The 16,358-nt window shown below is 40.9% G+C and overlaps 1 protein-coding gene across 1 annotated transcript in view; it reads right to left on the bottom strand.

The window, feature by feature from the left end:
• The window catches only part of MIPEP (mitochondrial intermediate peptidase), a 129,001-nt gene extending 113,879 nt beyond the window's left edge, over positions 1 to 15,122 (bottom strand). Inside the window, exons 1-6 of the mRNA XM_061628547.1 lie at positions 14,577 to 15,122; positions 10,235 to 10,408; positions 8,613 to 8,701; positions 4,289 to 4,375; positions 2,583 to 2,646; positions 2,056 to 2,238 (exon numbers count right to left, since the gene is read on the bottom strand). Coding sequence (XP_061484531.1) covers positions 2,056 to 2,238; positions 2,583 to 2,646; positions 4,289 to 4,375; positions 8,613 to 8,701; positions 10,235 to 10,408; positions 14,577 to 14,768 — 789 coding nt within the window. The 5' untranslated portion in view covers positions 14,769 to 15,122. The remainder of the gene's footprint in view (positions 1 to 2,055; positions 2,239 to 2,582; positions 2,647 to 4,288; positions 4,376 to 8,612; positions 8,702 to 10,234; positions 10,409 to 14,576) is intronic.
• Positions 15,123 to 16,358: the final 1,236 nt, after the last annotated feature.

The following is a 16,358-nucleotide window of genomic DNA, read 5'->3' as shown; positions in this document are numbered from 1 at the left end:
TTGGGGGTACTCCTGGATCCATTACCGCCGTTTGAGGCTCAAGTGGCCTCAGTAGTGAGGAATGCCTTCCATCAGCTTTGGCTAGTGGCCCAGCTATGACTTTATCTGGACAGGGATAGCCTGTACACTCTGGAACCTCTGCGCTAGATTACTTTAATGAGCTATGTGCGAGGCTACCTTAAAGACAGTTTGGAAACTGCAGCTGATGTGGAATTCAGCACCCAGATTGCTCACCAGGGCATGATGATCGGAGCACATAATACCAATTCTGTCACAGCTACACTGACTACCAACTAGTTCCCTGGCTCGATTCAAAGTGCTGGTTTTGACCTATAAACCCTGATACAGCTCAGGACCCCAATACTTCAAAGACTGCCTCTCCCCATATGAACTAGACACTGTGTTCGGCATCTAGGCCCTTCTTCATGTGCCCCCTCCAAAGGAGGTACAGAAGATAGCAACACAAAAGCAGGCCTTTTCAGTGGTGGCCCCCCACTTATGGAATGCTCTCCCCAAGGTGGCATACCTGATGCCATCAATATCTATTTTGGGGCGCCAGGCAAAAACATTTCTCTTCTCCCAGGCATTTGGCTTCTAATTTTGGAGGGCTTTGGGAGTCTCTTGATGTTGTAGCCTCTTTTAGGGGGTAGGTTGTTCCACTCCCATTGTATTCATTCATTTATTTATTTATTCCATTTATACCCCGCATTTCTTTTCATGATAGAAACCCAAGGCGGCTTACATATGGTTCCCAGACAGTCTCCCATCCAGGCACTGATCACACCTGACCCTACTTAGCTTCAGCAGGGTGCTGGCCGGACCATAACCATATTTATGAGTTTTTTAACTTTTTATTTTGTTTTAGTTTTTATACTTGTTTTAACTTTTTATTGATTTTTAGGTTCACTTTTGTGAAGAAAAGCGATTAACAAATTTAATAAATATATATATATATAACAATTCCAATATAGATGCAGACTATGATAAAGGTATCCACTTGTTGAAAGAGGAAGGCCTTCAGTTGGCACCAAAAAGACAACAGAGATGCACCTGTCTAATATTTAAGGGGAGGGAATTCCAAAGGATAGATGTGACAACACTAAAGGCCTGATTCCTATATGGTGCAGAATGGACTTCCCAGTAAAATGTTGTCTGCAGGAGGCCCTTACCTGCAGAGCACAGTGATCGACTGGATATATCATGGGCAAGACAATCTTTCAGGTAACCTGATCCCAAGCCATTTAGGGCTTCATACACCAAAACCAACATCTTGGACCTAGCCTGGTGCTAACTGGCAGCCAGTATGCCTGTGGATACCAGTTGCTGGGGAACACAAGTGAGAGAGTGCTATTGCACTCACATCCTACTTGTGGGCTTTCGAGAGGCATCTGGTTAACCAATGTGAGAACAGCATGCTGGACAAGATAGGCCTTTGGTTTGGTCCAGTACGGCTCTTCTTCTATTACATATGTTCAAACGGATCCTAAAAGATAAACACAGCGTTGACCCTACACATTCAGTGTTCAGAGGTCAGCACATATAGGGAATGGAAAAGCCAGCAACACAGGGGTTGACTGGGTTTTGCCTGATCAAGGGCTGCCTTTGAAAGGTCAAGAACCTATCTTCGATCATGTGACAATGGTAGACCTGTGGTCTTTAAACTCTTCTCTGTTCCAATCATGTATAAAGTGGGAGGGGAAAGTGTTCACTTTAAAGAGCAAAAGAAGTGCCACATAAGAAGAGTGAACTTTCTCCCTTCCTGACACTTTCACAAGCAACAGGAGGAATTTAGTGTTTCCTGTCTTAATCTTAGACTTCCCACCTATGAGTTGGGTTGAGCTATATTCAAACACACAGGGCTGCAAGTGGCCTGACGAACTTCAACCTACATTTGATACAGTTTTCCTGGTTATGCAGCCTGGGCAATTTATTTTACCCACTGTAAAATGGCACACCGGTAAAGGTTATCATTTTTAAAAGGCATTCCCAAATATTAATAAATTAATACCTACATACAAAATATATGGTGCTGTAATGTATTTAACATACACATACCAGATTGTCAGGACTATCTGCATTGAGACCACTGATTTCGGCATAATTGCCTTCTACCACAAAATTATGGCGAATATGTTCTGGTAAAATGTCCTTGTCAATCTTGTTAGGAAGATGAGATACCATGAGAAACTCATTACACAAATCCAGTATTTTGACATTGAGTTGTACTGCTCTTCTACGCTGCAAATGAAAAATAAACAAAATAGATGTTTCTTTAAAATGTTCAATATTTCCAAGAAGGTTATGGCATAGGCACAAAACATTGGTACAGCAATCACTGGGATTATTTCCATGCATACACACTCCTTATGAAATTAAGATGCTTGCAAAACTGAGACCATAGTATTCAGGCTATCTTTGTTTTAGAAATGAATACCACACCACTGAGATTAAGGATCATGGTATTCTGTAAATCTTGATTATGGTGGTCAATTGGAAGATGCTACTTGAGATAAGGGATTAAATTAAATTAGTTTCTAGAAGTCTCAGCCAATAATCTCTTCCTAATAGTGGAAATAAATTACCTTTTCTTCATCCAAATGAATACCACTGATTTCAAAATCAAACATGAAAAGTTCTGCCACTCGCCTAAAAGAAAAAATCTCATTAACTTCAGGACCAATACTGCTATGTTTCATCCCTTTTAAATACATATATTTTACATTTTGCAACTATTATGTTACAGACCCAGTACCACTAATATGTCAATGTAAGGACCTATCAATACAATTTATTTATTCAATCAATCTAATTTATATCCCAATCTTCATCACAGGATCCCAGATTGTGTTAAAATAATTAAAATACATAAAACAGTCAAATGGTAATACACAGTTCAGTGAAAACCTCTCATTCTGTCACTATTTCTGAACAGGCCAATTTTCCTAAAATATCCAAAATGCCTGGAGGGAGAGTTTTTATCTGGCACTGAAAAATGGGCAAAGGAAAGGATATTCTAGAAGGCCCTCTGGTGAGTTGCAGGGCCCCCAGTAGAATTATAAGGGCTGCCTCAGCAGATCTCAAAACACAGGCAGGATAACACAAGGAGAGAAAGTCCCTCAGTAACAGGGCCCTAAGCCATTCAGGGCTTTTTATGTCAAAACCCAAACCCTGACTTTCGCTTGGTAGCATTTTGGTAATCAGTTCAGACCTTTAGGGCCAGCATAACATGGTCCTGCATGGTCAAACCCATCAGCACTTAAAATGATGCCACGTGCTCCCTGATTCTATACACATTTACATGAAAATCAGTTACAGTGAATTCAATAGAGCTTACGCCCAAGTAAGCACGCATAGTATGCAACTTTAATCATCAGACAGATACACAAACCACAACAAATACTGCAAATCAATAACCATGGAATACCAGATGACTGCACAGTAGCATTTTATAACTAATAAAATTATAGTCAGGGTGATAATGTATGCAATTTGCATATTGACTGCAGACTGCCTAATGCTGCTGAAAATAAATAGCAATAGGGATCTACTCTCAGGGCAATGGAACGTCTCTCTTAGGAAAATACTTCTTCACAAGACATAATTAACTTACAGCACAATCCTAACCATGTCTACTCAGAAGTAAACCCTACTGAATTCAACTGAGTTTACTCATAGGTAAGAGGGTTAGGACTGCAGATTTATGGAACTAATTGCCATAGAATGCTATTACATTGATTACAGAAACTAGATGCAGACAACCTTCATGTTCACAGATGACAAATATTTGCATAGTTCCATCCCTTCTAACTTTTGCAGCAAGATGACCATAGGTCTGAGTCAGCTATGGCAACTGGCCTTAGACAAAAAAGGAAGTCAAAAGGGATTTAAGATGGCTAAAATAATCAGGGTATTAGGCACTGGCTAACCAGAGGCAAGCACAGAATTCTACAAAGGTCCCTTCAGTTTCAAAGGAGGGAATAAATTCTGAGCCTGGATTGAGTAACAGATAGAAGCATGAGAAGTCTATCAATTTGGACGTAGTGGACATATTTCTGGGCAAGCAATGATACTTGTAAGCAGTTACCAGGTTATTTTAGTCCACTGATAAAAGTGTTTACCTAAAACAAAGACCAAAATTAGACTCACAAATCTTGTATACCATGAAAATAATTTCACAGTATTTTGAACTATCTATACTGTCATACGTTATGCTGACCTATTTATTAAATAATCAATGTTCTGAGCACTATCAGGAAATTCCTACTGTAACAAAAATAACAATGTGTACCTTGTTTCTGGATCAAGGGAAGCCATAGCATCTTTATCAGCCAGCAACTTTCTTAGACTTTGACACAAATCTACATCTGTATTTAATCTAGAAATATTAAGGTTAAATGAGAAATTATTACCAATATAATAATCTGGCAATTCAATAACAAATAAAACCTCTTAGGTTTACTAATTCTGTGGCAAAAAATTTCTGCCATGGCTTTTAAGCTGTCAACCTGTTTTCAGACACCACATAATGCCGATAAAGCCATAACTTGTGGCATGTGGATGACAGCAGATCAGTCAGCAAGTACTTATTCACAATAAAATAAAGTACATAAGTAGCTTATTAAGACTAAAGTTTCATAAAAATTTCAACAAAAAATATTGCTATAGGGTGCTTTCACATTAGGTGTTGAATGTAGAATTGCTATACTTCATTCACTCACTTTTCAGAGGACACCCACACAATGCCATCACCCAAATCATCCAGTCATTATCCTCCTGTGTTTTCCCTGTGGCTCTTCTGTCCTTTCTCACACTGTTAGTAGTATGACTTTTTTAGAAGAATGAAAAAATACTGTGTTCTTGCCAGGTGAAGACTGGTCTAGAGCTACTCTTCCATCTTTTTAAAGGGTTGGGGTTTCAACAGATGCACTTATGAGGCAAAATAAACATATTGCCACTTAACACACCTTCATTGTCATCTTTCCAGTCAATGCCATGCTTATTGATAAGCCTTGTTTATTTTAACCAATCTTTAAATTAGCAATAAATGAGCATTTCAGAACTAATCTAAAAATGACATTAAAAGGGAGGTCTTCTTTGATCTGCTTGGGGGGGAAGGTTGCACCCCAGAAAATAGCTGGGGAGGGGCAAATGCCTGCCCCAGCAAGGATCCTTTTGCCCCAGGATTCTTGGAAAGGGTTAGGCTTTTGCCCCCCACCAGCTCTTTTCAAAAAAGTGGCTTTCATTCACCTCTTCATGAAAACGGCCTTCACACACTCCTTCATGCAAACTGATGGAATAATTGCTGTTTCAGTTGACTTGCAGGATGGGAGGAAAGGCTGCACCCCTGAAAAGGGCTGGTGTGGGGAAAAGGTCCATGCCTCACCCAAGACCCTTGCAACAGGGTCCTTGCTGGGTGACAAGCCTTCGCTCTCTAACAGATATTTGCAGGGATGCAGCCTTTTCCCCACACTATGCAAACAAATAGAGAGCCAGTGTGGTGTAGTGGTTAGAGTGTTGGACTATGACCTGGGAGACCAGGATTTGAATCCCCACACAGCCATGAAGCTCACTGGGTGACCTTGGGGAAGGTCAGAGGAAGGCAATGGTAAACCACCTTTGAATACCACCTACCATGAAAACCCTATTCATAGGGTCACCATAAGTTGGAATCGACTTGAAGGCAGTCCAAGCAAGCATGCAAACAAATGGAGATATTATAACAAGTGGTTCCCCTCATTAAAGACTTCCTATCTACATTTCCCATCCAAAACATTCAGCACTTCATTTTTTTAGATTTCTTTTTTTTTCTTTCAGCATTCCAGTGTTGATATCTGTATTACTCTGACTATACATTTTCATGCCTCTGCTCATACTGGAGGGGAGGGAGTTAGCTTGCCTGAAGCCACCTAGAGTATGAACGCATTACAGGCTTAAATTGTAGCAAGGCTGTTTTTCCTCCCCAAGTTTCTTTTTTTTTTCAATTAATTTTTATTCAGATTTTCAAAACCAAAACAATACGAAAAGAAAAAAAAACACAAATCAATAACTAATACAATAAAAAAAATAAAAATAAAAATAAAAATATTGACTTCCGATTTGTCGTAGTTCAGCTATAAATCTATAATATATAACAAGCCTGTCTCTTAATAGATTATAAAATCACCTTCCTCCAGCGGTTATCTTAATTGGTTTCAAATCTCATTAACATCATATCATTTCATTCTTCCACAAAAAGTCAAAGAGAAGTTTCCAATCTTTGAGATATATGTCCATCAATTTTTTTTCTAGATAAACATGTCAATTAATCCAACTCATCAAGTCTACTAAGTCCAGTAATTTCAAATCGCTCTTCTTCCATTATCCATATTGGTTCCATCTTCCATCTTCCATCTTTACGCACCCAATAATCTTGCTGTCATAGTCATATAATAAAAGTCTGATAGGAATTTCCTTTATCACATATATTTTCTTGCCATCAATTCCAAACGTATCACTGAAGTATTGTTGCAAAGCTCCATCTCTGTTCCTCTTTTTTACATGATACACTAGCACATCTCTTGAAGATTTTTCCATTAACACAAAACAGGGATTAATTCTGTTAACTTTCTCCATTTCAAGTTCTTCCAGTCCAGGAATTTTTTTGAACCGATCATATCTTTATCTCCAATCTCTTCAATTCCTTCAGGGACAGCGCTGATTTCCAAACTATAATATTTGTCTCCAGGATCCATCACAACCAGGAAATCCAAATCTTTTTCCATGTCCATATTTAATCCAATCTCCATAGTTTGAACCTTGCCTTTAATTTCTCTTTCATCCTTTTTTGGTTTTCCAGATCTATCTTTATTCTCCTTTCTCATAGAATCCAGAATTTCTTTCAGCTCCTGTCTCATTTCATCAAATTCAATTCTCCACGCTTGTCTATTATTTCTCAATTCTTGTTTTATTGACTTAATCCCATTCATTATTTTCTGAAACATGTCTAAAGATAAAGTCCCTTCTTGTACATCCATGATCTTCTTAATTGTCATTCTTAAAGCCAAAGGAACTAAACTCCTTCAATTTTCAATGTCCCAAGCAAAGAGCAGTTTATTTCTTTATCCAGTTATAAAGGAGTTAATCTTTCAAACCAACTGGCGTCACACTCTAGACAGCCCTTATCTCTTATATGCCCAGAAGTGCAAAAACAGCTTTAGTTCACAGCATCCTAATAACTAGTAGCAACGAGAATGAGCAGATTCATCAAAAAAAAAAGAAAAAGAAAAAGTAGATAAAAAAAATAGTCCCAGACATATATTACACAAAAGTCTTATAAATCAAAAAGATTTTTCTTTTCTCTTCCAATCAGAAACCCCTCATCCGTTGTAATCTTTACAATACCATTTTCCATGTCAGCTTTTTGCAATAGGAAAAAGATAGGCTATTTTTATTTTCCTCCCCCTTAGTTCCGTGAGTAAAGAAGAAGGAAAGTTTTGGCTCACCCAGGTTTTCTTAATTGCTGATCCTTTGACAAATCTCTTTAACTGTATAGATAAGAAAGTGATAAGCATAGACAGGAGGATGCTTGCCTGTTAGTCCGTTTTTTTAAAAAAGAAAAAAAAAAAACAGGTCACTTATTCAGCTGAGCTGGCTATAAATCCTCGCTCTGACCGAGCTGCTGGAAGACCTTCTTTCACAGACAATTCTGACGAATTCCAGTCTCCCACAACCACAACAAAGCTGTGTGGGAAATCTCACGTTTCTTCCTTATCCGGAAGAAATTATCCCCAGTCAAAAAAGACCCTTCTGACTGGATTTAAGGCTGAAAAAGTTTCATCCAAGATGGGAGCCCGTCTCAGAGCTGCACAGGCGGAGGGATCCTCCTGGGAAGTCTCCATTTTTTTAGATTTCATGAGAAAAAAAATCATGCAAACACACTTAAATGAATAATTAAATAACTGTTTTTAATAGATCTCTCAGATTTTATTTTTTTAATGACCATTTATACTATATATGGACCTTTGCCTTCCCCATCAACAGGGCTAGGTCCATCCACTGTTATGGACAGAAAACAGTGAAATATATACACAGTAAAAGGGCAATATCTCCAGTAGTGTGGAAAATAAATTGCAATTCTACTTGTAGCTTACAAGAGAACAACAATTAATAGTACCACTAGGAGGTGCCAGCCTGGAAGCAGCCATAATGGTTAGAAAACAGGATATAAACGTTGTAATTGCTATAAACTAAAAACATTTTTACCAGATTTCTTAATTTATAAAACCGAGTCTCCTTGTTTCCATAAACATTTTATAATACATATAATAAAACAATAAAACAGTTTGATGTTCACTACAGCATTCAATAAAGAGATAAAACATGGTGTGATATAGCGGTTAGAGTGTTGGACTATGGCTTTGGAGACCAAGGTTTGAATCCCCACTCAGCCATTAAGATCATGGGTGGGTGACCTTGGGCCAGGCACTGTCTCTCAGCCTAACCTACCTCACAGGGTTGCTGTGAGGATAAAATGGGGAGGAGAGAACCACATATCCTACTCTGAGCTCTTTGGAGGAAAGGTGGTATATAAATATAACACAATAAATAAGTAAATAATACTGAATAAAACATACTTTTCTACCATAGTACCAATGCTTCTGCAGGCTTCCTCAGCAGCCTCTCTGAAAGCAGAATCTGGATGGGCAATCTTCACAAAGTCAGCCTGATGCAGCAGAAACAACAGAATATAATAGCAATAGGAAAAATCTGCTTCGGCATTTAAAGAAAAGTTACAAATTCTTGCTAACTTTACACACAGTTACACTGGCATGTGAATCCCACTGATTTCAAAAGGCTTCTCATGGGCAACTGGCTGGCCACTATGACAACAGGATGCTGGAATAGATGGGCCACTGGCCTGATCCAGCGGCTCTTCTTATGTTCTTATCCTACTCCTCAGTAAATGAATCCCACTCTAATAGCAATGTATTCACAAGCACAACGCCCACTACAATTGGCACTGCAACAATTTTTGACAGTTATCAAGGAGTTTGTAAGAGCAATAGGTTTGTTAGTTTCATTGCTAGCTTATATTGATACAGTTCCTGTTGCATTTAAGAAAGTTTACAAAACTGGAATCTAGAAATGTGTCCATTAACAAACAGTTAACACCCTGTGCTTTATAGATTACAGCAAAGCCTTTAACTGTGTAGATCATGAAAAATTATGGAATGCTTAAAAATAAATGGGAGTTCATGTCCTGATGCGCAACATATACTCTGCACAAGAGGCTACTGTAAGGACAGAATATGGTTACCAGTCAGAAAGGGTGTGAGACAGGGGTGTATTTTATCACCCTATTTGTTTAACCTATATGCAGAACACATCAAAAGGAAAGCGGGATTGGACCAAGATGAAAGAGGTGTGAAAATTGGAGGGAGAAATATCAATAATTTAAGATATGCAGACGATACCATACTATTAGCAGAAACCAGTAATGATTTGAAACGAATGCTGATGAAAGTTAAAGAGGAAAGCACAAAAGAAGGACTACAGCTCAACGTCAAAAACATCAAAAAGACTAAAGTAATGACAACAGAAGATTTATGTAACTTTACAGTTGACAACGAGGACATTGAACTTGTCAAGGATGATCAATACCTCAGCACAGTCATTAACCAAAATGGAGACAATAGTCAAGAAATCAGAAGAAGGCTAGGACTGGGGAGGGCAGCTGTGAGAGAACTAGAAAAGGTCCTCAAATGCAAAGATTTATCCAAAGTTGAGATTATTCAGACCATGGTATTCCCGATTTCTATGTATGGATGTGAAAGTTGGACAGTGAAAAAAGTGGATAAGAGAAAAATCAACTCATTTGAAATGTGGTGCTGGAGGACAACTTTGTGCATACCATGGACTGCAAAAAGACAAATAATTGGGTGTTAGAACAAATTAAACCAGAACTGTCACTAGAAGCTAAAATAATGAAACTGAGGTTATCATACTTTGGACCCATAACGAGAAGACATGATTCACAAGAAAAGACAGTAAGGCCGGGAAAAACAGAAAGGAAGACCAAACACGTGATGGATTGATTCCATAAAGGAAGCCACAGACCTGAACTTACGAGATCTGGGTGGTTCATGACAGATGCTATTGGAGGTCACTGATTCATAGGGTCACCATAAGTTGTAATTGACGAAGACACATAACAACAACAACAAACAGTAATTTCAAAGTTTTAGAAGTATCTTACTAGATCTGCTACTCTACACAAGGCATCTGAGAGCTGATCAAATATCATGACTGTCTCCTTCCCAGGAGGTGTAGTACATGCTTTTTGTACTAGTCGTTCTGCTTCTTGCAGTGATTTTTCTTGAGCTTCTTGAAATCCTTCTGGGCAACTCAACTCTGGTACACCAAACAGACCCTAAAACACAGAGAACAGGACCAAGATAAATAATAAATTTGCTACAAATTTTATTTTTCTGTAAACCTGATTTTCACATTTAAGCTCTCTTGCACTTGTTAAAAAAAAGTATGAAACTGTTGGTGAACATTTTTCCTGATTTAATCATCATTTCAATGACATGGCAATTAGGTAGATTCCTAAATTATTATTACAGCATTTAAACCAGAAATAGCCTTGTGTTTATACTACAAATGAGAATCATAGGTATGATCTGCAACAAAATGTTGTCGTTTAGGATGCGCCTGTACAGGACTTTAGCCAGCAAGCTATGTGCCCTTCCAAGATGCTCCATTGCTCCTCCATACCATAAGAACATAAGAAGAGCCTGCTGGATCAGGCCAGTGGCCCATCTAGTCCAGCATCCTGTTCTCACAGTGGCCAACCAGGTGCCTGGGGGAAGCCCGCAACCAGGACCCGAGTGCAAGAACACTCTCCCCTCCTGAGGCTTCCAGCAACTGGTTTCCAGAAGCATGCTGCCTCTGACTAGGGTGGCAGAGCACAGCCATCACAGCTAGTAGCCATTGATAGCCCTGTCCTCCATGAATTTGTCTAATCTTCTTTTAAAGCCATCCAAGCTGGTGGCCATTACTGCATCTTGTGGGAGCAAATTCCATAATTTTTGGGGGCTCCCCCCCCCTAGATTTCTATATAAGTGTCTTTGGTATATGTGTTATTGTCATACGTAAGATATATGTGCATGTGTCTGTGATGTATATTCTGTGTGTACACAGAAAAACAATCTTGGGGATTCCCAAGATATCTCTCACCTGAATGCAGATGGTGTTGTTTTGGCTACATAAGGATCCAACTGGATAACTGAGCTCACTATTAGCGTATAGAATACCTTGGAAATTGTGTTTGGTGTATGAGTGACCCCTTTCACCAGACTATCATAAATTGCTAATCACTTACATAGGAAATGCTTTTCCAAAGAAACAGAATTCTTGAATGGTCACTAATACGTAAATTTAGGGTCACTATTAAGGCTAAGGTTGCCACCTTTTATTATACAGTAGGGCCCCACTCATACAGCGGGTTATGTTCCAGACCCCCGCCTAAATGCGAAACCCACTGAAAAGCAGAAGTCTGTCAATAAAATGGTGCCCGGTGCCCGAACAAATGCTGTGAAAGTGGAACAAGCACCGTATGAGTGGGGCCTTCTAATTGAAAACCACTGTATTAGCGGAACACCGAAAAACAGGCTGCAGAAAAGCAGGACCCTACTGTATTTTTGGTGCATTACTGACACCTCTTGTCTGATTTTCAGGTAAACCATAGCACTAGGAAATGCCATTGATCCAGTCTTGGTCTGGGTTAAATTCACCTCACCCAAAAGCAAGAGTGGATAAATAAAGTTTACTGAACACTGATGTCAACCCTGTAATTTAGCAGGTCAGTGAAAGAGTTTGTCGGTATGCTTTTAACAGCTACCAGCCTTTCCCAACCGGTAAAACTGTGCAATGACTATGTGCAATCCGATCTGCTAAGTCTTGAGTGGACAACCTGCAGCACAGGCGCCACAAGACGCACAGGCAGCTGGACTTTCAAGCAAGCTGAGAACTGGGGCCGGAGATGCACTCCTGCCTGCCTCTCTAGAGCAGCCTTTCCCAACCAGTGTGCCTCCAGATGTTGTTGGACCACAATTCCCATCTTTCCTGACCATTGGCAATGCTGGCTGAGGCTGATGGGAGTTGTGGTCCAACAACATCTGGAGGCACACTGGTTGGGAAAGGCTGAGCTACACAATAGGCAAATAGTCAGATTGGAAAGCTTTTCCTAGTATAAAGAAGCAGTGATGTAAATAGTTTCTCCTGCTAGATTTCTGCCTATTAAAGGTATTTTGCCATGAAGCCCTGCCAGAAACAAAAACAAAATGAGAGAGATGAGTACACCAATTCAAAGCAAAGACTAGTCTGCCATAGATGCCCTTAATACAACCCCAGATGTGAGCCCAGTAGAGAGACCCCAAAGAACCGTTATGATGTAGTGGTGAAGGGGTTGGATTCTGATCAGAGGTACTTTGGGTCAAATTTCTGCTCAGCCACAGAGCTTACTAAGGTGGCTTTGGGCCAATCATTGCCTCTCAGTTTAACTCACCTCACAGGGCTGCTTTGTTTTGTTTACTTGGAAAAAATATATACACCATTTACTTTTATACATATATTTATGGTCTGGACAAATGGTAAAGAGACTTTAGAACAATTTAAAAATTACGTCAACTCTGTCCATCCCTCTATTAAGTTTACATTTAATAGTACAAATGATAATTCACACATCCCTTTTCTTGATGTCCTTCTCACCATTGAAGCCAATAAAATAGCTACTGATCTCTACAGCAAACCCGCCAATGCCCACACCTATCTTAACTGGAAATCCTGCATCCAAAGCATATAAAGAAAAACATTGTGTATAGCTTAGCTCTGAGAATCAAACTTATTTGCAACAAAGAGGACAATACCAGAGGTGGATCAGTGAACTTAAAGAACACCTTCTTCTAATATCCTACACATATTATTGATTGCAACATCCACCGAGCCTCCATTCTGTCCAGAGAAAATCTCCTCCATCATAATGAGGTGTCAAAGAACAATGGATTCCATTTGTGATAGATTCCCATCCAGCATCTCCTATCGGCAACCAATCAGGGAGAGCTACCCATTGCTAGCAAACTCTGAACATCTTGCTAGAGCTACCAACAAGCTTCCTGTTGAAGCATTTTGCCAGCCTAATTTACGCAGATTGTTTGTGAGAGCTGTACTGAAGCCACCTGTCAGCAATCCTGGGTCGGTCTGTGTGTGTGTGTGTGTGTGTGTGTGTGTGTGTGTGTGTGTGTGTGTGTGTGTGTGTGTGTGTGTGTGTGTGTGTGTGTGTGTGTGTGTGTGTGTGTGTGTGTGTGTGTGTGTGTGTGTGTGTGTGTGTGTGTGTGTGTGTGTGTGTGTGTGTGTGTGTGTGTGTGTGTGTGTGTGTGTGTGTGTGTGTGTGTGTGTGTGTGTGTGTGTGTGTGTGTGTGTGTGTGTGTGTGTGTGTGTGTGTGTGTGTGTGTGTGTGTGTGTGCGCGCGCACGTGCGTGTGTACTGCCTTCAAGTCGATTTAGGGTTTGCATGAGGCTGAGAAGCAGTGACTGGCCCAAGGTCACCCAGTGAGCTTCATGGCTAGTGGGGATTCGAACCCTGGTCTTCCAGGTCATAGTCCAACACCTTAACCACTACACCACACTGGCTTGTCACGCCAAAAGCTGTATCACCTGTGTGTACCTCAGGGAGATAGCTACTTTCAAAGGCACTAGGACAGGCACAACATATTACATCAAACAGAACATCATCTACAGGTCCTGCAATATAATTTATGTCACAGAATACAAAAGACCAGGATGTCATATCCAGTACGAAGGAAAAACTACAACTAACCTACGTACATGCTTCAGAAACCACACATCAGCAATCTTGACAAAAAAGTGGAGCAGCCAGTTGCAAAACATTTCAATACTGAGGGCCACAGTCTGTTGGACTTTTGTATAACAGCTATAGAGATGCCAACAGACCCAGCAGCACTGACTGAGAGTGAGAACTTTTGGATATATTCTCTGGACACATTGGCACCACATGGCCTGAACCTGGAGGACAGTACAAACATTACTTAGCTTCTGCAAATGAAGCCCCTCTGAGCATTCCATCCTCAAAGCTCTATAACTGCCACCTTGGTAACAGCATTTGTATGTTAGCAGCTGATGAAGGCGGAAGTCGAAACGTTTTGGTAGAACAATAAAAACATCTGTTTTGTTAATCAGTTACGTGTATGTGTGCATATATAAATATAAAGCAGCATACAGAAAATATAAAATAATTATCAATAATGCACATAATATAAATTATTATAAACATAATTATCAATAATACAGATTCACAGCTATTGTGAAGATGAAGGCCAGAACCACATGTTCGTTTTTGAGGCAGAACAGAAATGAAAATAAAATGCTGCACTTGCACAGTGGCACTGTTTTTGCATCAGATGCCCCAGGGCTCAACTCTCGGCTCCGAAAAGAGGTCCTAGGGCTCAAATCAAGCTTGTCCCCGAGGAGAGGACGGACTCTGTGTGTGTGGAGGTGACCCTCCCGTCTGCCTCTCACCGTTTTCTTCCCCACCTCCCGTCGGTTGTGCTGCTGCTGGGCATTAAAGGCAGCGCCCACCGGGGACCAGCTGGTGCTGACCCATCTTTTGGAAGAGGAGCTGCTGTTACTACAACCGCCGGCCCGGCCCGACCCCGCTCGCCTGAGGGCGCGCACTGCAGGCCGCGCCACACGCCTCCAGCCGGCCAGCATGGCGGCGCTGAGCTGCCCGCTCGGGTTCCCAGACTCGAGTCTGAGGGGGGAAACTCGCTTCGCTACACACGGACGACGCCACCGGCTCGCTTGTTCCGGGTTCTGGCAGCGACCTCTCACGCGGCGGAGCTGTGAGGAGGAGCCGCGGCGGAGCCAACGTTACCCCTTTCTTCCCCTCCTCTTTGAACGTCTCTCCTAAGGCCTCTGGTGTTGGCCCGCCTCAAAGACGGTCGCCCCGGTGTGGCAGCGGGAGGGATTTTTGAACCAGGCTGCGTTTGCTTTGATAACAATGTGAGGGCGTGTTCGGGTTTTTTTTTAATTATTGCTATTCTTGCGATGTTGCAGATAATCCGAGGCAGCGGAATAAGATGGTTGAGTCCTGAGGTGGTAGAATGGACTGACGGTATCGCCTCGGTGGAACGAGAGGGTAGAACGGACTCGACTACTTCAAGCTGCCAGGGGACGATCACGTTTTTTAATGCTGTCTAGCATAAAAGCTAATAAATAGTAAGAGAAAAGGGAGGAAATCCTCCTTACAAAGAGGATTGGGCTCGAACGTTTCACATTGCTCTGCTCTTACAAGGTTTTTTTGGGGGGGAGGTTGCTTTGCTTGCTAGTTTTTACACGAAGGGATATTAAAATGGCTCTTCCTACTTGCACCCTGAAGGGGCAACATTCTTTCCTTAACCATCTCTCGGGTCTACTCCTTCAAGTGTAAACTACTTCCAAACTAGAGTTGCTGTGCCAGAACAGGAGAAACCAAACCATACATTGATGGCACTTTGATAGGCAGGACGTCCCCCTCAAAGCTTCAGTTCCCAGCACCCTTAACAAACTACAGTTCCCGGGATTCTTTGGGGGAAGGCATGTATGGTGTGTGGAGGGAGACCTAGTGGGTTTGTACTCCAGGAAATGGGAATCAGTGAGATGGTTCAGAGTGTTGGATTCAGAGTGGGGAGTTTTGTTGTTATGTACCTCCAAGTCGACTACGACTTATGGCAACCCTGTGAACCAGTACCTACCTCGCAGAGTTGTTGTTAGGATACAAGGGGAGAGAAGTTTGGACGTTTCTAGAGATGTGAAGGTACGGTGGGGAGGTTTTTTTTCATTTTCTTCCCAAGCCTTCACATCTCTTAATGTTGCTCAGAGCTCCTGGGGGGAATAGAGGGGTGTCATAAATCAGGTTACATAGGGATAACTGTCTTGTCTTTCTACTTCTCACTTCACTCAAATAAGGCAGGAAGGGATGTCCCCCATCTCTGTCACACACAAATGTCTAAAATTACAAAGTCAGTAGGTAATGTGTATCTTGTTTTGTTGTCCCAAAAAACATGATACTAAGTAAGTACAATTATGTTTTATTCTAAACAGACTTTGAGATAACACTGAGGTCCAGCTAAAAGAGACATGACAGCAGCCAAAACTAAAGTCTTGTCCATGTATTTTAGTGTTGTTAAAAATTTCTCTGGCAACATTCCTAATGCGTTACTGATGGGGCATGCTGACCTGCACAGAATTGGGTTGCACAAATATTTTGAACATGACTTCAGGTACAAATATGGGCAATGCAAAAAGTATGTTTAGTATCAT

Source organism: Rhineura floridana, chromosome 5 (genome assembly GCF_030035675.1).
Source record: "Rhineura floridana isolate rRhiFlo1 chromosome 5, rRhiFlo1.hap2, whole genome shotgun sequence".
Classification (NCBI taxonomy): Eukaryota; Metazoa; Chordata; class Lepidosauria; order Squamata; family Rhineuridae; genus Rhineura; species Rhineura floridana.
This window is presented reverse-complemented; position numbering and strand designations above follow the sequence as displayed.